General features: G+C 43.7%; 2 protein-coding genes across 3 annotated transcripts in view; one reads left to right on the top strand and one right to left on the bottom strand.

The window, feature by feature from the left end:
• Positions 1–17,491, top strand: part of LOC147843209 (uncharacterized) — a 527,423-nt gene that overhangs the window by 479,378 nt on the left and 30,554 nt on the right. The gene's annotated exons all lie outside the window — the stretch shown is intronic.
• The window catches only part of drd4b (dopamine receptor D4b), a 43,765-nt gene that overhangs the window by 20,820 nt on the left and 5,454 nt on the right, over positions 1–17,491 (bottom strand). Inside the window, exons 3-5 of one of the 2 annotated variants that reach the window (XR_015494726.1) lie at positions 5,391–9,512; positions 3,924–4,952; positions 2,779–3,879 (exon numbers count right to left, since the gene is read on the bottom strand). Coding sequence is in view for 1 of the 2 variants with exons in the window: in NM_001012618.1 (NP_001012636.1) it covers positions 8,917–9,512 (596 nt within the window). In the remaining variant the exon portion in view is untranslated. Of the gene's footprint in view, positions 1–2,778; positions 3,880–3,923; positions 4,953–5,390; positions 9,513–17,491 lie in introns of those variants that run through there. The other variant, NM_001012618.1, reaches the window with a different exon arrangement.

Genomic DNA, 17,491 nt, shown 5'->3' with positions numbered 1-17,491 from the left:
GAGGTGTATATTATTTTTTTTTTTTATTGACTGATGACTGCTTTCCAGCTTTCATCATTGAATTGAATGATTTATTATAATCTTTTGTTTGTTTTGTAGCAGAAATATTATTTATTAAATTGACATGCATATAAAAACAGCAGTACAAAATAAATATTTCTTACTGCAATGCTTCATTTTTGTTTGATGCAAACTATACAATTATTTTTCATAAAGTAACAGACTTTTTATAGCAGATAACTTGCATTCAAGCACATTCAAGGCAGTATCATAATGAGAAATGGAATTCATTGTTACTATTATTGTTATTTTTATCATTATTAATATTCTATGGCCTAATTATTAGACATTCATTTTGGAATTATTGCTCACAAATATCAATGTCTTCGCACCATTAGTTAGATAGTTTTTTCTGTTTTTTTGTCAGTCCTATTAATGTTGTTTTAAAATACAATAAATCCCTTAAAAAAACAATTTGCAACGGTGCTCATTCATTTTTGGTGAGTGCTCCTAAATTTTTTCTGGTGCTCCTAAAATTGTTTTGGTGCTCCTAAATATTTGACGTTGGGAGCACCGGTGCTACCAAGTAAAAAAGTTCATTTCGAGCCCTGAACTAGCTTAACTACATTGTTAAAGAGTTTGACCACAGCTACATTTCACTTAGGGTGCTTTTACACTTAGACTTTTGTTTCGAAACCTGTCTTGTTTGCCCAGTTAGCATGGTTCGTTTGGCATTTGTGAAACCAGCAACCGTGCTCGGATCCACACCAAATCGACCGGTCTGAGAATGCCTGAATGAGGTGGTCTTAGCTTGATTAAAACGAACTCTGGAGTGGATTGATTGTAGTGAGAAAGCAAAACGATTCGTGACCGGCTATATCACAGTGTTTTATGGATATAAAATAGGCATATATGGCTATAGGAAGACATAATAATGAGTAGGGTGAGATGTCATTCCTACCGGTAAATGTTTCATGTTAAATAAGAAAGTGAAAGCATGCTGAACTATTAACAAGAGCTGTTTATCTGTTAGGAACATTGACCGAACTGCAGTCTAGCCAAGGGCTGTGCATGAGAGAGTCTCACCTCTGATTTATATCTGGTGATGATGTCTGTGGGCATCACCATTCAAAATTAAAAGCACAGCTTTCTGCTTATAATGTCTCATAGCTCATCGCCATAAATTAAAATAAGGATGCATGACAGCTGAGCGAGACTCTGCAAAATAAACCATGAAACTCTGACCAATGTAAGAGTGTACAGTTAACTCACATGTGACTTGTTTTAGCTCTTTTGGTCCATTTAGGAACTTTGCCGTGTGAAAGTGAACTGCACCAAGAACAAAGAGCAACATTGTAACAATTTTAATCCCTATTTCGGAACAACTGAATCGACTCATGTGTGAAAGCACCCTTTGTCAACCTGTAGCTCAGTCAGCTACTTATGATACAATGTAGCTTCTCCAGTAGCTAGCTACTTTTCCCAGCAAGTACCTTGACAACAACTACAGTACATTTAATGAACCTACTATAGTCTGAAGCAGCACAGCGTCATCTTACAATCACATGCTACAATAATAACAGCCATTTATAATTAAATTTACAAAAGTATCATAGTTTTACTCTTTTTTAAATTTTATTTATTACAGTGCATGTACTCCATATGTTTAAGTGGGTTACCTCAGGGTGTTCCGGTTTCCCCCACAGTCCAAATACACGCAGTATAAGTGAGTTGGTAAAATTGTCAGTAGTGTATGGGTGTGTCCGTGTAAGTGTGAGTGTCTATGGGTGTTTAACAGTACTGGGTTGTGGCTGGAAAGGGATCGGCTGCATTAAAAAAAAAAAGCTGGAATAGTTGCTAGTTCATTCTGATGTGGCGACCACTGATAAATCAGTGACTAGGGAAAATGAATGAATGACAAAAATATTTAAAATTTAATTTTACATTTATTCTTGTCGTATTATGCCTTTGAGAAATAATAGCTTCAAAGTAACTAGCTACTTTAAAGGGAGTACATTTATATTGCATTATACAGTACAACCTGCTAACTTGTAGTGTAGCTAGCTGCTTTTTGGTAACTGTACTTTGAAAGTAGCTTAGCTACTTTTCCAGATAAGCAGCATGTAGCTTATCAAGCTACAGTTTCAGAATATCTTCCCCTAAAGTGTACATAAGCTGTAAGTTTCCTGCTGAAATTAACATTTGATTATAGTAATTTTTATATTTAAATTTTAATTTATCAACTTTTACACTAAAATATATATGATGATAAGTGGCTGTTTAACTGGGAGAGGAACAAAAAAAACATTGTAGTTTCCTAAACAGTTCAGTGCATCTGATGTGAATAAAATTATTATTTGTAAAATTATAATATTTGCTTTCTGTCCTTGATGTGCATTTTCACAGATGTTATTTTTAAGTAAACACATGTATTTAAATGTTGTTTTATCTTTGACAAGCAATAAACCCATCTTTCTTTGATGCTAAAACATGGTTGCATGCTGTTGACTAAGAAGATCCATCCAAAATTTGTAAAAATTTTATTTTTGTCAGGTTTAATTAACATGAACAGTTATTAAAGTAACTGAATGCCTTTATAATACAGTATTCAGACCACTGAGGTATTATAAATTCCTTATCCTTAAGGAAGGTATCCTTAAATTCCTATTGTTATTGTGCCACAGATTGTTGCAATTCACTGTTGTTTGTTAACAACGAAACTGCTCCGAATGAACAGATTAAGGGATTTGGGGTCATTTTGGAATTTTTTTTTTTTTTATCAATGCACTGACATAGGCCCCCTCTCTGAATTTAGCTTAGGGCCCCTAGAAGTCTGGGATAAAGCAGCACAGAGCAGATCATATGTGCTACCATGAAACCACAAAACTGAATGCTTTATTGTAAAGCAGAGAAATGGTTAGACAGATGTAGCATTGCTTTTACAGGCTGTGGCTATTAGAAGTCAGATGCTTCTTCAACTCGATGACTCTGACTGGCAGAGCTTTGATATAAACAAAACGCTACTGTCTATTTTTGTAAAGAAAGGGAGGAATGACTTGATATGTTCCGATCTTCATGTTCCAGTTGAAAGTACATTAAACATCAAACAAGGCGGCACATGTTCAAAGGTGCCATAAAACGCATTCATGCAATGTGTTAAACTGTGCTACGATTTAATCTAAACAGAATGCATGTAGCTTAGGTAAAATTCTCCAGATTTTTTTTTTACCGGTCCATTTCGAACCATGCTGGTGTGCTGCTATGGTAATCTGAGGGTGAGAAGTTAAAACAGACTTACAAAAATTGTTCACCTCAATCTCAAAAGATTTTGGGCACAAATCTTAACAGCATTGGGCATGTGTATGAGGTGAGAGTCATACAGAGGGCTATGTCAGTTTTAGTAGATGAGAACCACGCACGCCATCAGGTATACTTATTTCAGACGAGCTAGGTCCAAGAGATATTTGCTTTCATTTGTTCCAACTGCTGTTGGGCTACTTAACAAGCTTTAAGTATTTGCTTATGTATATTTGATATACCTGCTCTTGAACATGTTTTAGTTGGTAATTTTTTTATTAATATTTTACTTGATCAGGATTAATTTTATTGTTTACTGTTATTTCTATGGGCAAGGCAGTGGCGTAGTAGGAAGTGCTGTGGCCTCACAGCAAAAAGGTCGCTGGGTCGCTAGTTCGAGCCTCAGCTCAGTTGGCGTTTCTATGTGGAGTTTGCATGTTCTCCCTGCGTTCACGTGGGTTTCCTCCGGGTGCTCCGGTTTCCCCCACAGTCCAAAGACATGCATTACAGGTGAATTAGGCTAAATTGTCCGTAGTGAATGGGTGTGTGTGTGTGTGGATGTTTCGCAGAGATGGGTTGCAGCTGGAAGGGCATCCGCTGCGTAAAAACTTGCTGGATAAGTTGGCGGATCACTACGCTGTGGCGACCCCGGATTAATAAAGGGACTAAGCCGACAAGAAAATGAATGAATGAATGTTATTTCTATGTTTGTTTGTGTATTGATCTTTGTCAGCTATTGATGTAAACCAAATTGCCCAACAATAAAGAAATTCCAATCCAATTCCAATCCATGGTATTTAGCTCTAATGTGATATGGTTGGTTTTGACCATATTTGGAAGGGTCGTTAATATTAATAGGCTCTGCTCTGTCACTCCTGCAGCTCATGCAAATTCTTAATCATCCTTCAGATGTCATAAAATATTGGAACAATTTAAGTAGATGACTTGGTAAATAACAATCTTTTCAGATGTTTAGCTAGGAGTGACTGAGCTATCCTGAAGGGTTGTTCATACCAGATGTGGCATGCACAAATAAATTGCGCTATTCACGTTTAAAGAGACGTGTGAGCATTTTAGGTTTGTTAGCTTAATTTGCTTTAAAGTTGTTTCTTTCGTGCATGAAATTCACTCAACAATATACATGGATTTGAGTCATGGGTAGGGATTCTGTCTCCCAGGTGACTCTGGTTTTGTTGCTAAATGGCTATCATGGTTTTCATGAAGAGATCAGCTGTGCTTTATGTAATTAATGAAGAATGAAAAACGGTGTAGATTCGTTTGGCGCTGTCCGAGTCTACTAGATCCTTACAGAGTTTCACCCAGCTCTGAGTTCATCAACTCCTCCAGAAACTACCTGGATGATGGAAGCTTTCACTAGTGCTTTCAACTAAGCTGAGCCCAGTTTGATGAGCTGTTCTTTCATGTCGGCAGGAGGATTTCCCCCTGTGACACCAACAATAGATGATATGTCATAATCACACCTCTACAAGAGCAAGCTTCTGTATGCGTGAATGTCGACTGAAGTTGAGATTTTCCAACGCAAATGCTCAATTCATGCTGCTTCAATTGCATGAATCGCATCATTCGCACGGCCTCATTTATGTAAATAGTGCCACAGGATGTCTATTCATGTCTTTGCATTTACTTGTACATCACTGTCACGTTAGTGTGATCAAAACAGGAACAAAAAGGTGTGAATCCAAGTGCAGGTTTATTTACAATTGTGCAGCAAACAGAAAAACAAGATGCCCGGTGTTCAAAAATAACAAAGTAACAAATAAACTGCAAGACAAGAAACTATGACAGAAACAGGATCAGGAACAAGACTAAGGTAACAACAAACTCGATATTTAAGACTTACTAGAAACTGATGACAAGAAAGACAAACGATGCTGTGACAAACAGAGGTGAAATGGTTGTATAAATAGTCCAGGTAATTAACAGGAAACAGGAACAGCTGTGAGCCAATCATCGTACGTGGACCGGGTGTAATGCGCGTGGTATGTATGAACTTGTAGTCTTTTGGGCGCTGTAGTCAATTCTCAGAGTCTGTGAACTACCCTCCGTTGGTCACTGATCGTCATGACAATCACTTGCGCTTGACGCTTTATCCGCATCTGATGTGAACGCACCATTACGATGCCAGAGTATTTTTCTCCTGAGTTGTGTTGTGGGTGAAATATAGACTACATTACAATTATACACAAGAAATGGTTCAGACAGATGTATTTAGAATTGTATGTTGTGGTTTTAATGTATCTAAAATCACAGGCAGGAATTCATATCAACCTCCACATAAACAAAGGAGTTTATTGAAGTTTATTGACATCATTTTACTACAGAAGATCAGAGTAAGAGCTGAGTGATAAGAATTATGTCATTAAATAGCAGCAAACTCTCTGCAGCTTTTACATTGTCACCCACTGAAGCTCAGCAGGGCTGCCCCAGGATAGCATATGGATTGAAGAACACATGGGAAAAATAGCAGGGGGTACCCATCTTGTGCTCTGAGTGTGAATTATTGTTATTAAATCAACACCACAGCAAAATGAACAGCCAACTTATTCAGCATATGTTTTATACTAAATAAAACATATGCTGCAAGGCCCTTCCAGCTGCAACCCATCCCTGGGAAACACCCATACACTTCTATTCACACACATACACTGAACAATTTAACTAACTCATTTCACCTGTACTGCATGTCTTTGGATTTGTGGGGGAAACCGGAGCACCCGGAGGAAACCCAAGCCACCACAGGAAGAACATACAGTTGACATTTCCTCACAGAAATGTCAACTGGCCCAGCTTGGGCTCGAACCAGCGACCTTGTTGCTGTGAGACGACAGCTCTACTCACTGCGCCACTGTGCTGCCCGAAGTATAAATTAAACCTATAAATTATATATACAGTAGTATCATTTTCTATAATATATTGTAAAAAATGTTTAATGTTTATTACATCACAAATGCGCAAATTTGTCCCCCACCCTCAATCATGGAGCAGTCCAGCAGACAAATTGGATAAAGGTTCAGTTTTAAAAACTAAATAGTACAAATACGTACATATTCTGGAAAGTGCACCAAGGGTATCCCTGGGGCACCATTGCTTTGTGCCATCCCCCAGCATTTAAAAAACGAAGTAAAAGCTATTTTTTATAATTGTAACAGGCCTAGTTAAAGTAAGTAAACTGAGGCTATGTTCACACTCAACTTTTTGAAGCTGCTCAGAGGTGTACTTGACTGTCATAAAACCTTTATAATCATTATATAACAAGTCATGAATATGAATGAGATTTTATGCATGTTTATGACAACTGTCAAAATGTCTTCTTCACTCAGTTATGTCATATTAAATGCAAAGGTGACATTTTTTGAGAAGTATTTGTTATGCCAACTTGACATAAACAAATAAATGACAATCTGTCTGACAATCTGACTTTTTAGGGCCTTACATTTCGATTTTAAAATTCTAGACTTTTTAAGACCACACAGAAACCCTGAATAGTAAAAAAAAATGTCAAAAAATAGTTTATCGCGTTTTCAACCAAACTCTTCATATATTCTTATTATTTTTTAAGACATCGATAGTTATACCTCTTTCTTGACTTCACACAAAAACAGTTGCAGAGACACTATTGATTATATGCTGGCAAAGTAAAACACGGAAGCAGCTTAAAGCAGAAAGCACGAGTATCTTTATAAATAAATACAACTTATTGGGTAATTTAACAAATAACCTAAATAATACTTGGCACAACTACTCTTTTTACATTACTGTAGTGGTTAGGTTTAGGGTTGGGTTTGACGTTAATAAAATATTATTAATGGGACATTTAATAAATAATATAAATAATTCTCGTTAACTTCCTGCCTCAACCATATCTGTTCTAGCAACAACCCAAGTATGTCTACGATCTGGAGATATTAAAAATTTGATGACACCAACATTGTCATAGCAAACTGTAGGATATGTAAACTTGGGAATGCAAGAGGTGAAGACTTGATGTTATTTAATTGTTACTCTGAAATGCTCTGTTTGTTATCCGAGTTGTTGAATGTTAAAATTAGGGGAATTAAATAAAAAATAAGAAACATCCTGGATCTTCATTCTTTTTTTTTTCTTTTATGTATTATAGAAGTATCGGATCGGGTTTTGTTATCGTTACATACCCGGTACATACATAATCAAATGACTCGGACTTGAGGGCAAAAAAACTTTATCAGGATGACCCTAACCTTCACTGTCCCAACCCAATAAACAGTGAAAACACCCAATTAAAATTATTAAACTGTCGTTTTAATACTATAAATGTAATGATTTATAAATGACACTGGTATAAAATTATTGATAAGAATAAAGACACTCTTACTAAGACATAAAAAAATGACCAGTAAATTACTCTTGACACAGTTATGATGGCCTCATGACAATCATCTTTATGACAGATTTATGACAAGTCATGTTGTCTTGATAATGTCAAGTAGTCAAAACAAAAACAAAGGCAGGTTTTGATATATTTGTTTGTCAAGGGTAATATTAAAGACACAACAAATGTCATTGTCAAATGACATAACTAAATGAATGACACTTAATAATAGTCGGCATGCATAAATCCTCCTCATATTCATGACGTGTCAGGTCTTGATTATTAAGATGCCATGGTAGTCAATTGAAACCCCCTTGAATTAGTTTTACCTTCATATTTACTTATAATATCTAGAAGTCTTTTAAACTTTTCTGTTCAAAATGTTTAAAGCCAACTTCCATTCTTGACAGCTGACCAATGACAAACGAATAGCGAGGCCTGTCTTTTCCATAACAACATCTGAAGTCAAAATGGAGATGGTGCTGGTCGGTAGACTTATGTCAGAGCACAAGGAGTTCTAAAATAGGCTTCGTCTTTCAACAGGAGCTCTTAAATTGTTAAAAGCACCATACAATTTCCTTCCTCTTGTAATGTCAGGAACCCACAAAAATCATTGAGATTGTGAACCACCATTCTCCTCCCTATTAACTTCAAAAGCCAGCGCAAGTGCCAACTTCCTCTTTCTCAACATTTCTGCACAAGGCTACTTTTGCATCTGTTAGCAACAAGATGCCCTTTTCTGTTATTGTGTCCAAAATGCTGCCAGCTTTTTTTAAAACAAAAAGGGACCTTTGTCAACCTTCTCTTGTCAAAAAGATGATACATATGAACACCCCCTATAGGTCACAAGTGTCAAATTCAGTTCCTTGAGGGCCACAGGTCTGCACAGATTAGTTCCAATCCTGCTTCAGCACACTTACCTGTAGATTGCAAACTAAACTGAAGGAGCCAATTAGTTTGATCAGCTGTGTTTAATTAAGATAGGAACTAAACTGTACAGAGCTGTGGCCCTCCAGGAACACCTGTGCCCTAGGTTCATGAGTACTTGCAAAGTTCCTTAAAGTCCAAGTAAACAGACATTATGCAGACACTCTACTAATACGCCAGTGACTTGACGTCGACCTCTAATTGAAATTACAGAATTACAAAATGAAGCGTTACCTTACTTTTAACTCCAACTTGACTATAACAAACAAACTTCCACCACCAAACATACAGGCAATACTTTTTGAATCTGTTTCAGCACTTACCCACAACAACAGGTAAAACCCTCATGGCTTTTCTCTCCCTTCCATTGATCTTCGCCCTCTTCTTTCTCTGGGTTTTCTGGCCATATTGAATGTCAGAGTAGGCCACAGTTTGTATTGTGCTGTTCTTATACTCTGGTGGGAAGGGGCAAACGGGCTGAGTGAAGTCGTCAAGTTCTTCAAGACTAGACTGGGCCAAATCCCTCTCAATGACCCGGGGCAGAGATGCAGGCAAAGCCCCTAATGGCGGGAGAGCAGCAGCCACCGCAGCGTGCTGTAAACTCCGGCAGGCCTGGATACTGTTCCTCAGTTTGGCTTTGCGTGTTTCTTCCCACTTGCGCAAACCATGGAACATCCCAAAGTACAGCATGAGCATAATGGGGCACGGGATGAAAAAGGAGCAGACGGATGAATACACCACATAATTGTTGTCCTCGAGTTTGCATTCACTGGGGTCTCTTTGGGGTACATTGTTTATTCCGAAGATGACAGGAGATGCTACGGCCAGCGCCAACAGCCAGGTTGCAGACAGTAAGATAATTTGCCGATAGTCAACATGTTTTCTGTTGTAGTTCAGCGGGATGGACACGGCTATAAACCTGTTAACAAAACGCAAATTAGACTTTACTACATGGATTTAAAAAATCAAGACTTTTTACTTGAAGTACTATGATCACTACAGAAACAATAGTTCATACTTGGCAACTTTGGTTAATTTAAAATGACCTAGTTGTTATTGCACTCTTAAGGCTGGTTTATTTCTCTGTGCCGAGAGATCAGCGTGATGGTGCCTGCGTTGCGTGTAGTTTTGTATTTATATTTCTGCTTACTGTTTGTATTGCTCTGCAATAACACTTCTAGAACACTAGTTGGTAGCAGTTTTTTATGTTCCTCTGTGTCGAGTTTCTTCACGGGTGTTTTTTTTTTCTGATTGCTATCTTAATATACAAGTAACTAAAACTCATGCATTCAGAGGTGGGAACCAGCAGACGTACAACAACTTTAACCATAAGGTAAACACAAAACATCTGGAGCTCCTACATGGGACTCGACACTTGTAAACACTAATTCCATCGGGCTCATAGCTCTCAGCACCCCCCACACTCGACACAGCTACCAATCATAGAGCTTGCGTTAAATGTCGTTGCGAGGTGTGGTTACATTTTTTAAGAGATCAGCGTCAGCTATGGCGAGGGGTATGCGACCGCACGTGCCCGTGCCCATGCCCGTGCAGTTGACGCAGAAGTATAAATCAGCCTTTAAGGCTCATTCACACCAAATGGGTCTTCTAAAACTGTGAGACACAAGGGTTCGGTAATAGTTTGATAAAAAGAAAAAGAACAGCAAAACCTTCAAGGTATCTGGGCACAGCAGCAGAGCACCTGTAAACAGAAACTTGCAATGATTGCTTCAAAAGACGTGAGGCTTGAGTGTAACGACCACAAGCATCTATTAAGCATGTGTTTACAATGAAAAACTATTTAAAAATAGAGCATTGGAAAGAAAAAAGCATTCTATTTGAACCTTAGTGCAGGCAATTAAGCATAGTTTATTTATAACCTCATTTCGAGAGGACCAAGTGCTTATGATTGAACACGGCTGGTACCGCATCAGCTCTGTTTATTGCACCATATTTAACCAGAGTTTTCCACTACAGTCATCTTCGTCTTAAGAAATCCCCCTACTTCTCCCCTTCTCTGATAGGGCGGCACGGTGGCCCAGTGGTTAGCACTGTTGCCTCACAGCAAGAACACTGCTGTTTCAGCCTCTCACCAGGCCAGTCAGCGTTTCTGTGCAGAGTATTCATGTTCTTCCTGTGTTTGCGTGGGTTTCCCCTAGGTTTTCCAGTATCTGCCACCGTCCAAAGACATACACTATAAGTAAATTGACTACTCCAAAATAGCAGCATATATCTTAGCCAGATATATCTCGGCACGTTCACACACAGGTGAGTTGCCGAGACATACCTGAGCTCGAAACTCTCCTTTCGCACTTCAAACGGGAGGGTGTCCGAGGCTCGAGGATCTTCTGAGCTCAGGGCTCCCTCCAGTGACAGCATGCCAAAGTGTGAACTCTTGAAAATAATGTAAGTTTGAATATTGCATTCAACCCAAGCTCATTCTGATTACATAACCCTATATACATTTCTGGAAAGCGGTAAATACATTCCAGGAGCTAGGTTCATTTGCAGTTTTTGTTTTCACGAATCCACTAGAGGATGCTGTGTATGCTTTTTGCGATCTCAAATTTCTCTCTCGAGAGCCATTTATGCCTGCTCTTCCCACGTAAATCCACCACTGTTCACTGACTGACTGAGTTACCCCACCCTTCTCCTTCCCTAACCCCAACCGATAGTGTTTTAAAAAGCACAGACTGACCATCATTTTACCAGAACTCCTCTCTGTCTTAAATTCTTCAACAGCGATAAACTAGTAACAGCAGAAAAGTCGTCCGCAGAGGTAAGCGCGAAAGGGAACTGCATCATACCACCTTATTGTATTCGTTTTAAAGACTAAATGCTGCCATACGTTCCTCTAGCTGCATAATTCACGACCTTCTAAATAAGATAAACCTGTTTTTGCATTAATCTTATCTAAAATCTTCATCTAAAATTTCTTAATTTGTGTTCTGAAGATAAATGAAAATCTCAGTGTGAATTTAGAAATGTGATGTAACATTTAGTGCATTATTGCCATTGAGGTTTTTATTAAAGAGCCCTTGTTATGGGTTTTTGAAAATGACCTTCCATGTACAGTAGTGTGTCACACAGCTGTAAGTGAAGTGAAATATCCAGCTAAGGCTTAAATCTGAAAGTGCACAGTGTTTAAAACTATTGAATCAATTATAAAAGAGTCGACTCATAGTGCTTCAAATGGATCATCTTGATAACTCATCTTGAGTCTTTAGCCATTTTGGGCGTGATGTGGATACAAAACATAAGCCCAAATGGATGATGTGGATACAAAACAAACCCGGGAATATTGAAACCTGCGGCACAGCCCAAAAACACTTCAGCATATCCCAGTTGAATCAAGTGACGAAGACGCTGTGCTCAGCTTGATATTACTGAAAGTGTGAGGGGAAAGTTAGTGTTTTCTTCTCTACCCAAAGATGAAACTATAAAGAGTCAGTGGTTGAGGTTTATTTTTCCAAAAATACCACAGCATTATAGCCCAGCCTTGTGCTGTTTCTGTCGTTTTTTTCCTGACGAGTTCTTCTGGAATCTACACGCTTACAGCAGGGGATTCGTCTGCCGTTTGTTAAAGGAAGGATCAGAAAAGACTATGGATGTAAGGAACTGTGTCAGTACATGGATCAGTGGATAATGGATCAGTTTCTTTCTCCATTTCACAAGTGTAAGTGCGATCAAAATGGTTGCCTCCTTGTTTTCGCTAGCCTGCAAATTATGTATTTAATTGTGTTTTGTTACTTGTAACCACTCGTACATTATCTGGTTAACCCTTTATATTCTCATATCGCGACCAATGCCATGTTGAAAACGCGTTGTGTGCCGCTTTGTTTACGATTAAAATGCATTTGTGAGCTCGCGTTCCATTGCCAATTGTCGTTGCTATGGCCACCATCAGCTGTTCTCACACACATGCAGCGGTCAATGTTCAAAATAGTTCAGCTTTTGCCACTGTCTGGATTAATACAGAATGTGTGTCATGGTTAAGAATAAAGCAATATGCTGGTGCTTAACCCCCAGGTGTCTAAGACTGCGTATACGCATACTGACAAGTTTTAACCTCATAACGCTCAAATGAACTTAAACTATACTTTCAGTTTTGATTGTACAGATGAGATCAATACATCAATCGAATCTGTTAGGTGTCTAGTTTTTATTGTGTACACTCACAATGACAACAAACACGTGAGCTTTTGCAAAATAAGGATAATAAACAGTGTAGGCATTCTGTCTTTTCTCTCTCTGTGAACTGTTTTTATAAACTTATCAGTAAAATGGGCTGGAACGCTTCGAAACAAAACATGAGACACATATCTATAGAAAGCTTGAAGTGTATGTGTTTTACAGTCTTGTTTCAGTGTCTTCAAAATGTTAGTTCCCCTTCGGTTGGGGAACTTCAGTGCCATAGAGTGGATGAAATCCACGAATGGGGAGGATTCGGATCAGAAGCCGCTTGTCTGGAGAGTATTGAACGGGCCAATGAATGAAATTAATTGGCAGCGTAAGCTTGCGCAGGTGTGCTGCATCGGCAATTATCCCAGCATATAAGCACACCTGAAGCCAGCAGACGCTATCCTTTTCGCTTCAGATCCTTTCTGTGTGAGTCGATGAGGGTTCCTCTTGCTGTTCAGCACTTCAGAGCGAACGAGTGTGTCTCCCGGTCCAGAGTGGGTCTTCGCGGTGGCAGACGGTCGAGCTGGGTTTCTCCCTTGCCTGCGGTTCTTTGGGTCCGGTCCTCCAGAGCGGTGCGTATTGTTGCAAACTTTCCTAAAAGAGCAACACAGTCGTGCAGCACGTCCTTTTCAGGATGGCGCTCCGACTGTGCGTTTCTGGATATGGGGGTTTCCTGGCTCCGGATGATGGACACGATCACTGCATTGCATGTTTGGGGGTCCAGCATGTTAATGTGGTGCTCGCGGGCGGTTCATGTCGTCATTGCGATGCCATGACTGTTGCACAGCTAAGATCACGGCTAACTTTCACAAGAGAGCGAGCCACCCCAGTTGCCTCCTGTCCTAAAAAAGTAGCGGGCGCTCGGGCAGATCTGAGGGTTCCAGCAGGAGATAATCCGCCGCCCACGGGCTCGCGGACCTCTCGCTCCTCACGGCGCTCCATCCAAGCTTCGGGTAGTGGGAGTGATCCGTCTAACCAGATGGTAGCTCTCACACTCGCTGACACCGGAGATCAGATGTCCTCCGCGGCATCGGAGGGTGGGCTTTCACTGTCCGACGAAGATCCGGACCCGCTCGCCCCCTCCGGGCAGGTGAGCGCTGTCAAATCGAATCCTGAAGCGGACATGTTAGCCGTGCTTTCCCGGGCTGCTTCGGCCGTGGGGTTGGAGATGGTTTATCCCCCAGCTCCGCGGCCGGACCGACTAGATGGGTGCTACGTAGAGGACCAGAAGGCGAAGCCTTCGAAGCCTCTCGTCCCTTTCTTCCCGGAAGTGCACAGTAGGCTCACGCAGTCTTGGAGGGCACCTTTCTCTGCCCTTGCTGCGTGTACCTCCGCCCTCACCGCCCTTGACGGCAAAGCTGCCAGGGGGTATGAGGCGATCCCGTCAGTGGAGCGCGCTATTGCGGTCAATCTTTGTCCGCGCGGCGCCTCTACGTGGCGGGGTTTGCCCCGCCTCCCGTCCAAAGCCTGTAGGTTGTCTGCCTCCCTCGGAGCCAGAGCTTATAAGGCTGCGGCCCAGGCTGCTTCTGCTTTGCACGCGATGGCCACCTACCAGCGCTACCAAGCGCAGGCGCTGGCCGAGCTGCACGAGGGTGGGTCCAACCCAAGCTTATTACATGAGCTGCGCACCGCGACCGACTATGCTCTTCGGACTACTAAGTCCGGCGCGTGTGCGCTGGGGAGGACGATGTCCACACTTGTGGTTCAGGAACGCCACCTCTGGCTAAACCTGGCCGATATGCGCGATGTTGACAAAGTTCGCTTTCTTGACTCGCCCATATCCCAGGCTAGCCTGTTCGGCGACACTGTCGGTGAATTCACCCAGGAATTCAAGGCGGTGAAAGAGCAGTCGGATGCGATGGGCAATGTCATAAGCAATGTCATGGGCAATGTAAGCCCGCTCCGCCCACCGAGCCATCCACCTCCGCTGTTCCTCGCCGAGGGCGCCCGCCAACGAGTGCTGCCCCGCCCCCGCCTGCGCCTCCAGCCAAGCGGGCGCGGCGTACACCTCGAAAGCAGGCAGCCCCCCCTGCCCAGGGCGCCGTTAAGTCCGTTAAACGGACCGCGAAGCGTCCCTGAGACAGGCCATCCGGAGAAGAGGAAACTTGCTCTTTCGGGGCCCCTCTTATACAAAACATCAGTATAAGAGCACTTTTCCCCTTCCCCGGATGTGACTGCACGAGTTCTGCCAGTCCGGGACGTGCTGCCTTCCGGCTCGCAGATTCTACGTGCTTCGCCAGTGGCTCACGAGTGCTGGGGGAACGGTCTCCCTTCCCTCAGCCCTCCAGCCCCCTCTCCGAAGTCAGGGTGCGGAGCCAGAGCGAATCGCTCTCCTCCAGCTCTTCCGCGGGACCCTCGTGCTTCCCGGATCAGCACACCCACTCCGCGCTGCCCCACCGCTGGTACGTCAGCGATTGTAGCGATGACTCCATTAGCGAGGGCTCTGCCTGCCTGGTTAGCGTGGCCCAGCCCCTCGCGGTGGCTCATACGCACAATCAGACTCGGTTACGCGATTCAGTTCGCGAAACGGCCCCCCAAGTTTACGGGCGTGTATTTCTCCAGGGTCAACCCCCTGTCCGCCCCTGTCTTGCGAGAGGAGATTGCTGTCCTCCTGGCGAAGGGTGCAATCGAGCCGGTTACTCCAGCCGAGTTGGAGAGTGGGTTTTACAGCCAAAAAGAGCGGTGGGTCACGGCCAATCCTAGATCTGCGCGTTTTGAACTGCTGTCTGCACAGGCTGCCGTTCAGAATGCTCACGCAGAGGCGCATTCTCCAATGCGTTCGTCCTCAGGATTGGTTTGCAGCCATAGACCTGAAGGACGCGTATTTCCATGTCTCCAGTCTTCCACACCACCGCCAATTTCTGCGGTTTTCGTTCGAGGGTCGAGTGTAGCAGTACAAGGTCCTCCCCTTCGGGCTCTCTCTGTCTCCGCGGGTCTTCACCAAACTCGCGGAGGGTGCCCTAGCGCCCCTTCGGCTCGCGGGCATCCGCATACTCAATTAACTCGACGACTGGCTGATTTTAGCCCACTCGCGGAAGCAATTGATTATGCACAGGGACAAGGTGCTTCGGCATCTCCGCCTACTGGGGCTTCAGGTCAACCGAGAAAAAAGCAAACTCTCCCCCGTGCAGAGGATCTCTTTTCTCGGGATGGAGCTGGACTCGATCACCATGGTAGCGCACCTCTCCGAGGAACGCGCTCGCCTGTTGCTGAACTGTCTGAGGGAGCTCGACAGCAAACTAGTGGTCCCACTGAAGTTCTTTCAGAGGCTCCTGGGGCATATGGCATCCGCAGCCGCCGTCACACCGCTCGGATTGCTCCATATGAGACCACTTCAGCACTGGCTTCACGATCGGGTCCCCAGACGCGCATGGCACGCGGGCACACACCGGGTCTCTGTTACTGCGCTGTGTCGCCGCGCCCTCAGCCCTTGGAACGACCCCTCGTTCCTACAGGCCGGTGTGCCTCTAGGACAGGCGTCCAGCCATGTTGTTGTTTCAAAAGATGCTTCCAACACGGGTTGGGGGGCCGTGTGTCGCGGGCATGCGGCTGCGGGCCTGTGAAAGGGTGCCCAGTTGCATTGGCATATCAATCGCCTAGAGCTGTTGGCAGTGTTCCTCGCTCTCCACTGCTTTTTACCAGTGCTGGAGCGGCAACACGTGCTGGTCAGGACGGACAGTATGGCAGCGGCGGCGTATATCAACCACATGGGGGGTATGCGCTCTCGCCGCATGTCTCAGCTCGCCCACCGTCTGCTTCTCTGGAGTCATCCGCGGCTGAAATCGCTGCGCGCCATTCACGTTCCAGGCACGCTCAATCGTGCAGCCGATGCGCTCTCACGACAACTGTTACGCCCTGGAGAATGGAGACTCCACCCCGAGTCTGTTCAGCTGATATGGGCGCGATTCGGGGAGGCCCAGATCGATCTGTTTGCTTCCCCCGAGAACGCTCATTGCCAGTTGTTTTTTTCCCTGACCGAGGGCTCTCTCGGCACGGATGCACTGGCCCACAGCTGGCCTCGGGGCATGCGCAAGTATGCGTTTCCCCCAGTGAGCCTGCTCGTGCAGTTACTGTGCAAGGTCAGGGAGGACGAGGAACAGGTTCTGCTAGTTGCGCCCCTTTGGCCCAACCGGACCTGGATATCAGAGCTCTCACTCCTTGCGACGGCCCTCCCCTGGCGGATCCCTTTGAGAGAGGACCTACTCTCTCAGGGACAGGGCACCATCTGGCACCCTCGCCCCGATCTTTGGAACCTCCACGTGTGGTCCTTAGACGCGAGGAAGACTTAGGTAACCTACCGACTGCGGTGGTTAATACCATCACTCAGGCTAGAGCCCCCTCCACGAGGCGCGCCTACGCCCTGAAGTGGAGTCTATTCACTGAATGGTGTGTCTCTCGCAGAGAAGACCCCCGAAATTGCCAGATTAGTGTTGTGCTCTCTTTCCTTCAAGAGAAGTTGGACAGCAGGCTGTCGCCCTCCACTCTCAAGGTTTACGTGGCCGCCATCTCCGCTTATCATAGCGCGAAGACACGAAGACAGCTCTGCTGGTTGCGTTGGCCTCCATCAAGAGGGTCGGGGACCTGAAGGCATTTTCGGTCAGTGACTCGTGCCTGGAATTCGGGCCGGATTACTCTCACGTCATCCTGAGACCCCGCCCCGGTTATGTGCCCAAGGTTCCTACCACCCCCTTTAGAGATCAGGTAGTGAACCTGCAA

This window comes from Danio rerio, chromosome 7, assembly GCF_052040795.2.
Source record: "Danio rerio strain M-AB ecotype USA chromosome 7, GRCz13ab, whole genome shotgun sequence".
NCBI lineage: Eukaryota > Metazoa > Chordata > Actinopteri > Cypriniformes > Danionidae > Danio > Danio rerio.
This window is presented reverse-complemented; position numbering and strand designations above follow the sequence as displayed.